Consider the following 8,726-nt stretch of genomic DNA (forward strand, 5'->3'; position numbering starts at 1 on the left):
TATTCAGGGGTGGGGTAGGACAGGGCAGGAAGGTGGGGATTGAGGTACAGAGGCGCAGACCTCTTTGGCGGGGGGGGGGGGTCCCTCTCAGTAGGTTTAGGGCAGAGCCACAGGCCTCATGGGTCCACATTAATTCATATTCCCCTGTCCCACCCACTCCAGCACCACCTGCCCAGGGCATATCCAGATTGCCACCTAGGGTCTCATGGACTTCTTCTCTATATCTCTGTCTCTTTCCCCCTCTCTAAAACATCAGCTTTGTTTCCCTTCGGTTTCTCCACCTGTGTCATTGGTCCCTGTCATTTACAGGCAATATCTTTTCCTTCTGTCCATCTGTCTCTAATTCTGTCTCTTTCTGTTTTTACCTGTCTCTGACTCTCTCTGTGCGTCTCTCCCCCTCTCTCTGTCTTTCCTTTCTTTCTGTGCCCTCTGTCTCCTTCGAGCTCTGTGTCTCTTTTTCTGTTTGTCTCTGTGTCTCTGTCTCTCTGCATATTTACCTTCTCTATCCTTTCAATTTTCCTTCCCTTCCCCTACCCTATCCTACTCCTTAAGGATCTGCAGAAGAACCAAATCCAGGTACCACCTGTTTCCCGCCTCCAGAACAGCATGGCGGGCAACAAGTTGAGGCCACTGTCCCTGTGTGCCCCCCAGCCCCGCCCCCATCCCAAGACAGCCTTTTACCGCGGAGCCAACAGCCACAGTGGCCTCCATCTGATAAGACTTATCTGCTGCCCCAGGGCAGGCCAGAGCTGGCGTAAGCCCCAGTGGGGTGCTGAATGAGTGTGCCCCTGTCTCCTGCCATCCCTGGCCTGGCCCCTGGGCTGAGGCTGGGTTGTCAAGATGTCCCACAGAGTTTGGTTCAAACCCCACCAAACCTCTCTGAGCCTTATTCTTCTCTCCTGCAAAATGGGTACAGTCACATCCCTTCTCTCTCCATGGGCAATAAGACTTATATACATAAGGGCCAAGCCCACACCTGGCCCAGTACACAGTAGGGGCTTTATAAATACTGAAAAGCCCAGCAGAGTCATGAAACCACATCTGTTACTTTTATTTTATCTTGGCTTCAGCCCACTTTGTTTGGTTGGACATTGAAATCCACAGGAGCTCAAGTCAAACAGGATCCAAGAATCTACAGGGTGGGCAGGTGGAAGAAGGCTCCCACTGCTCAAGAGGTGCCCCACCAGCAGGGGGCCTGCCCCCTCCCCGGGCCTGCCCCACCCATTAGGCCACCAGCCACTCCCTGGGGAGGAGGGAGGAGGGAGAGGGGAGGGAGGGAGAGAAGGAGGAAGGGAGCCTCAAAGGCCAAGGCCAGCCAGGACACCCCCTGGATTCACACTGAGCTCGTCACATCCCCAAAGCAGCTGAACCCTCCGCATCAACCAGCCCAGGTCAGTCTCAGCAACCCCCACCCCTACCAAGAGTCCCCAGCAAGGCAAACCCTGGGCTTGCTGCTCCTTACCTCAAGGCTACACTCCCAGCCTGCTTCAAGCTCCTCAACCCACTGTTGGTCCCCAAAGTGTCTACTGCCCCTGAATTCCTCGACAGCTCCTTTAGACCACCTGTCTTTCCAACTCCCATATCTACTCCAAATCTACCCCACCACACTTCTTTCTGTCCTGACCCCTGTCCACATCTTCCAAGATATCAATATTCCTGATCCTGTAATGCTGCTCCCCATATTTCATCTCTGTTCCCTAAAACATTCTTTCATCTCCCAAAATCTTACTTCTGCCCCAAATTCGATTTTCACACACCCTACCTTGTCTCTGTCTCCCAATTCTCCCCCAAAACTCATTTTGCCCCCTATTTCTGCTCCCCAAGCCCTTGTTTGTTTCACACCATCCTTGCTTCTGCCAAAAATTCTTTCTTTGACCCCCAAACCTGTCTCTGTTCTGTGAAACCCTAGTTTTCATCCTCTTACCTCCATCTCTGCTTCTCAAACCCTATATTTGTTCCCTGTGACTTCTCTCTGATTCTCCCACAAAACCATTTCTCTCTCCCAATCCCCTGGCTGTGTACCAAAATGTCTTTGTCACCCCAAACACCAAGTCTACTCCTCAAAATCTGTTCTGCCACATGAATCCTTATGTCTGCCTTCCCTAAAGCCCATCTCAACCCAAAAATGTCTCTGTCCCTGAGATCTCCTCCCTGGCCCCAAATCTTTCTTTACTCCAATTCTATCTCGGTCCTCAAACTCCTCATGCACTCCCATAACCCATCTCTAATCATCAGACACATTTCTCCCTATCCAAACCCATCATTGACCCCCTAAATGCCATCTCTGCTCTAGAAAAAAAACCCAAACTTTTCCATGACCTTCAGAATCCATATCTGATCCCCGAACTGTATCTCAAACTTCTCGACTTTATCTCCAATTCTCAAACTTCACTCCTGATTCCCAACCTTGTCTCTGCTTCTCCAAGATATTTCTAATCCCAAAATGGGATCTTTCAAGGTTGTCTCTGCTCCACAAGACATGTATCTGCTTCCCCAGACCCCATAGCTATATCCCAAACCTCTCTGACTCAACTCCATACTGACTCTCAGATCCTCCCAAGACGCATCTAGCTCAGACCTCATCTCTGCTCCCTTCAGTCCTGTGGGACCTTTCCTTGAGGGCTGGGATAAAGTCATTACCTGGGGTGAGGGGCTGGGCCGAGGGAGAGTTGAGGGTGCCGGCCTGTTGCCTGCCGCCCGCCGCCCGTTGGGGCAGGACTTACTCTAGTGGAGCAGCTGATAAGGAGCTTTCATATCCCCCAACCTCGAGATAAACTTTATCTCTGTCCAAAGAGTGATAACTAGGGGTGGGGGAGCTGGGCCCCTGCCATGGGAGAGGTGGGCAGCCCTGGACACACCAAGGTATCAGGTGCAAGGATGGGGGCAATGGTGCTGGTGGTAGATTATGGAAGATAAGATGAGGATGGGGGGATAAAAGAACAGTGTGATAGAGACAAAAAGCAAGAGATACACAGAGAGATGGAAAGAGAAGAGAAGGAGAAACAAAGAGATGTGTAGAAAAAGAGACAAGAGAAAAAGAGCAAGAGACAGAGACATGCAGGGAGAGAAAGGAGAAACGGAGATTCAAAGAAAGTAAGAGAGACGGAGAGACAGTAGGAGAGGGAGATCCAGGAACAGAAAGAGAGAGTGAGACAGGAACACGGAGACTCACAAATAGAATCCTGGAGAGACAGGAAAGAGATGGAGACCGAGATGAGGAGGCAAGAACCCTCCCCAGGGAGAGATCCTGGGGCCTAGGTTGGTGGTGGGCACACTCACAGGCCCATCTCTTTCCCAGCACAACCCCCAACCCCAGGCCAAACCTTTAGCTTGTCTACACAATGGGTCATGGAGGCAAGGGGTTTTAAGATGGCCTTCTACACTATCTCCTTCACTCTAACCTACAGACAGGGAAACTGAGGCCTTCAGATTCACAGGGCAAGTCAGGGCCAAGGGTTGGTTTCCTGGCTCCTCATCTGGGGCTGTGTGCAGTGGGGTGTGGTCAGGGATATAGGGATAGTAAGACAGATATGGAAATAAGGCCAGAGGGTCCCAAAAGAGAGTGGGGAAAGACAAGCAGAGACAGAGTGGGAGAGATGTAGGTATGAGTGAAGGAGAGAAGAAAAATGGAAACATAAAGAGAGCTAAGAAAGAGAAAAAGATAGAGAAACAAAGAGATAAAAAAACAGAGATGGAGAGAAACAATCAGAAACATCGCAAGACAAAGAAAGGGAAATGAAAGCATTAGACATTCACAATAGCACAGAAAGAGAGAGCAAGATATATCAAGGAAGAATAGAAAAATGAGAAATACATAGAGACAGACTTGAGAATAAACAGTGTCAGGGAAAAAGAGACCCAAGGAGAGAGATACACAGGGAAGTACAAAAGCAAAGGGGCATAGACCGAGCCACCACCTCACAGGTTTTAGCTTAGCCCTGTCACCACTTCTTATCTGGCAGATGGGGAAACTGAGGCCTGGGAATGGTGAGAACTGAAGGAACTTGAAAGCAGAACTATGGCCGACCTCCCCAGGGGAGAGGGTATGGGTAAAGGGAACACCTCCCACCTGTCCCCCTCCTCAGAGGAAGCCAGTGGCCTTGGGGTGATTTCAAAAGTTGGGCGGGGATGGCAGAGATAAGCAGTGGGGGTACTGACCCCCCCCCATGGAGCAGGGAGGAACTCTGTCTGCAGACCCAACGGAGATGGGGGAGGGGGAGTCAAGCCGGAAACCATGGGTTTCTGAGAAAGTCAGAAGGCAAGATGCAACAGATAGGGATGAAGTTGGGGAGCACAGGAAGGTGAACCCCAAGATCCGGGGGGTGACTAAGTGGTTCAAGGGACTCTGATTCTGCACCCCAGCCCACCCTACTCAGACTCCTCTAGAGGGGGAGGGGGAGGGAGGAGAATGGGGGCAGAGGAAAAATAGGAAGTGGAAGAGGAGGAAAAAATTAGGAGAGAAAGAGATGAGCAGAAAGGGAGGGAGAGAAGGGTGAAGAGAGGGAGGAGAGGAGAGAGGAGAAAAGGCAAAGGGACAGGAGGAGAAGAGGAAAGGAGGAGGAGGAGATAATAAAAAGGGGAAGAGGGAGAGAAGGTAGCAGAGAGGAGGAGAGAGAAGGATGAGATGGAGAGAGAAGAGAGATCAGGGAGAGAGGATGAGGGGGCAAGGGAGAGAAAGAGGAGGGGAAGAAGAGGGGGAAGGGAGAGGAGGCAGAAGGTGGAATGAAGAGAAGGAAGAGGAGGAACATGAGGAAAAAAAAGGGAAGTTGAGTGAGAGGAGGGAAAAGAAGAGATAGGAGGCAGGAAGAAGGGAGAGGAAAGAGAAGAGAAAGAAGTAAAGGGAGTGAGGAAAAGAAGGGGAAAGATGAGAAGGGGGTGTGAGAGGGAAGAGAGGAAAGAAATGGGGTAAGAGGAGGAAGAGAATGGGAAAGAAGAGGAGGATAGGAAAGGAAAGGAGGCTGGGGAATGAGAGGACAGAGTAGAAGACAGGGAGAAATGAGGGAGGAGTGGAAGGGAGGAAAGAAGAGGAGAAAGGAACTAGGGAGATGGAAAGGAGAGATATAAAGTTTGGGAGGATGGAGTGGGAGGAAGTAACAAGGAGGGAAGACGGGTAAAGAGGGAAGGGGGAGGATTTCCGTGTCTGAGGACCCCTCCTGTCCTCACAGGTCAACCCCCAGAGGCCCCATGGAGTTCCCTGGCCTGGGAGCCCTGGGGACCTCTGAGCCCCTGCCCCAGTTTGTGGACCCTGCCCTGGTGTCCTCACCACCAGAGTCAGGGGTCTTCTTTCCCTCTGGGCCAGAGGGCTTGGATGCAGCAGCCTCCTCCACTGCCCAGAACACCACCTCAGCTGCAGCTGCTGCACTGGCCTACTACAGAGATGCTGAGGCCTACAGACACTCCCCAGGTAACTCTTTTAGGTGGCTATCTTGGCAGTGGTTTCATGCTGATGGGTTGCCATGGATACCCTTAGGTAGGGCAGAATCCCACAAGATCTTAAAAATGGCCAGGAACCTTCACATGGCTGTGTTGATCACTTCCTCTACTTAAGTCCAGACTTGGGAATGCCCATACTCCTCAACCTGTCACACTGGGAAGCAATGTTGGAAGTGGTGGTAGTGACCCCAGTTGTCAAGCGATCCTTGGGGCTCCAAATCCCAACAGTCATCCTCAAAGCCCATTTGGAAATGGCTGGAGGTTACTGCAGTTGCCAGAGTGACCAGTGGGGCTCAGGATTCAGGGGTCGCCCAATGGTCAGAGTTGTTCTGGCAACCATAGAAAGGTTGGAAAGTTGGCCACCATGTTGGGGCTGTTCAACACCATTGCGGCGTGAAAACAGGATGGCTTTAGACTGTTCTGTCCTCTTCTTTCTTCCTTCCCATTCCTACCCTTACAACAGTCTTTCAGGTGTACCCATTACTCAACTGTATGGAGGGGATCCCAGGGGGCTCACCATATGCCAGCTGGGCCTACAGCAAGACCGGGCTCTACCCTCCCTCGACTGTGTGCCCCACCCGTGAGGACTCCCCTCCCCAGGCCCCAGAAGATCCGGATGGGAAAGTCAGCAGCAGCTTCCTGGAGACCTTAAAGACAGAGAGATTGAGTCCGGACCTCTTGACACTGGGACCTGCACTGCCTTCATCAATCCCTGTCCCCAGCAGTGCCTATGGGGGCCCTGACTTTCCCAGTAACTTCTTTTCTCCCACCGGGAGCCCCCTCAATCCAGCGGTCTATTCCTCCCCCAAGATTCGTGGAACCCTGCCCCTGGCCACCTGTGGTGAGGTTCCCAAAAAAGGGACAGGGAGGTTGAGGTGGGGGAGGGGTCCAAGACAAAGTTAGGCTGAGCCTGAGTCCCTCTTCCTCTCTGTCCATCTTACCAGAGGCCAGGGAGTGTGTGAACTGCGGAGCAACAGCCACTCCACTGTGGCGGCGAGACAGGACAGGCCACTATTTGTGCAATGCCTGTGGCCTCTATCACAAGATGAATGGGCAGAACAGGCCCCTCATCCGGCCCAAGAAACGCCTGGTAAGACCCCAGGCCTGCCTCTTCTTACCCAGGGATCCCTGTCCTCAAGCTCTAGAAGAACCCACACCCCCTATCCCTTTCCCATCCACACAGAAACACAGCTTTGTACAGGAGAGGCTATCCTCAACCTACCCTCACAGGCTGCAAGTAGGAACCCTGCCCTCTCCCTGCACAGGAGCTTTCATCCTTGGCTTCACACTGGGATCACCTTGGGGCCCTCCCTTAGATGTGTTGATTTAATTGGTCTGGGGTGCTGCCTGGGGATCAGGATTGTTTTTAACTCCCCAAGTGATTCCAAAGTTGAGAACTACTGATATAGTCCCACACACAATACTGAAAGCCGCTATCCGGGACAAGAGGCTCTGTTCTCGCTTTATACAGAACCTACAGTCTGCACCTGGTACAGGAAGCCCTGCCTTTACCCTGACCCTCACCTCTTGGGTCCTGAACAGTCCAGTGCACTAATACTCACATTCTCACTTCCTCTAGATTGTCAGCAAACGGGCAGGTACCCAGTGCACCAACTGCCAGACAACCACCACGACACTGTGGCGGAGAAATGCCAGCGGGGATCCTGTGTGTAATGCTTGCGGCCTCTACTACAAACTGCACCAGGTGCGCCCTGCCCCTTGGAACCCCTTCTCCTCCTCCCTCCTCCCTCCTCCCTCCTCCTTCCACCTCATCCCTCCTTTCTCTACCCCATCTCCTTCCCCCTCCCCTCCATCAATCAGGTAATCCTATGAGCTGCAGTCTTTCTCTATCCTGTCCCCAGCTCAGGGCCTCTAAACCTCATGATTCTTTAGGACAATACCTGTGCCACACCCAGAACCCTAATCCTTGACCCAATTCCCTATTCTTAAGGAGTGGGGTAGAGGTATCCCTAGTGGAGACATGGAGGCAAAGGTCTGGAGTTGGGAAACATCCATGGCTCCCTTTTGACAGGTGAACCGACCACTGACCATGCGGAAGGATGGTATTCAGACTCGAAACCGCAAGGCATCTGGAAAAGGGAAAAAGAAGCGGGGGTCAAGTCTGGGAGGTACAGGAGCAGCTGAAGGACCAGCTGGCGGCTTCATGGTGGTAGCTGGGGGCAGTGGTAGTGGGAATTGTGGGGAGGTGGCCTCAGGCTTGACATTGGGCCCACCCAGTAATGCCCACCTCTACCAAGGCCTGGGCCCCGTAGTGCTATCAGGGCCTGTGAGCCACCTTATGCCTTTCCCAGGGCCCCTACTGGGTTCGCCCACAGGCTCCTTCCCCACAGGCCCCATGCCTCCCACTACCACTACCACTGTGGTGGCACCACTTAGCTCATAAGGGCACTGAGGATGGCCTCGGGGCAGGAGTGGGGTCCCACTCCTTCTGTAGCCACCAGTCAGTACAACCCAACCCTCTGGGCCCCAGATACCTCTTGGCCTGAACCTTCAAAGCTTTTGTAAAATAAAACCAACAAAGTCTTAAAATTGGCGGTGAGTCTGTGTGGGACTGAATAAAGAGCCATGGTAGGTGGGGTGTGGAACAGTGTCTGTGATTCTTTGATGACCATGTGAGGTGTGTGAGATGGCATGTGTGACCCAGCATGTGTGACCCTTCACAAAAGTGGGTTACGATGTGCAATTATAACAGTATATGCAAAACTGCACGTGACAGGATCTGGGTTGTGTGAGATGGCATGTGTATCCATTAACGTGGTAAGAGACACTATGAGAGACTGGCTGATTGTGCTGCATGGTGGTAACTATGGAGGTGAGGCTGCAAGAGATGGTGTGCATGACATCAGGTGACCGTATGAGAGGATATGGATGTATGTGTGTGATATCATGTGCTGAGGAAATATGTGAGGTTGTGTTCCTGTGATTGAGCACTACACAGGATGGTTTTGAGATAGTGACAGCATGTGTACTGGGCACAGAATTTGATCAATAAATATTTTTTAAAGATCAAAGAATGCATATGACAGTGTGTGGCAATTAACAGTGTGACTGTGAGGATCTACATGTCAGGATGCCTTTGTGGGTCTGGAAATGGCAGTATTTCTGTGTGAGTCTCTGTGTGTGAGCATATCATGTGGCATATGAAATGTCACAGTGTCTCTGAGTGGCCGACAGTGTGAGCAGCTCTGTATACTTGTTTGTGGAGGTATCAACATATGTAGTTTCAGTCGGTGTAAGTTAGGGACCCCCTTCCAAGAGACAGAAGACATAGT

At 51.8% G+C, this 8,726-nt stretch overlaps 1 protein-coding gene across 1 annotated transcript; it reads left to right on the plus strand.

Annotated features, from left to right (window-relative positions):
• The first annotated feature begins 1,266 nt into the window (after positions 1-1,266).
• Positions 1,267-8,332, plus strand: GATA1 (GATA binding protein 1). The gene is made up of 6 exons (XM_016153343.2): positions 1,267-1,391; positions 5,166-5,404; positions 5,897-6,274; positions 6,378-6,523; positions 7,013-7,138; positions 7,466-8,332. Exons 2-6 carry the CDS (start codon positions 5,185-5,187, stop codon positions 7,835-7,837), a joined length of 1,242 nt encoding a protein of 413 aa, XP_016008829.1. The 5' UTR covers positions 1,267-1,391; positions 5,166-5,184; the 3' UTR covers positions 7,838-8,332.
• The last annotated feature ends 394 nt before the right edge of the window (positions 8,333-8,726 follow it).

The sequence above is a fragment of the Rousettus aegyptiacus genome, unplaced genomic scaffold, assembly GCF_014176215.1.
Source record: "Rousettus aegyptiacus isolate mRouAeg1 unplaced genomic scaffold, mRouAeg1.p scaffold_m13_p_9, whole genome shotgun sequence".
Lineage (NCBI taxonomy): Eukaryota > Metazoa > Chordata > Mammalia > Chiroptera > Pteropodidae > Rousettus > Rousettus aegyptiacus.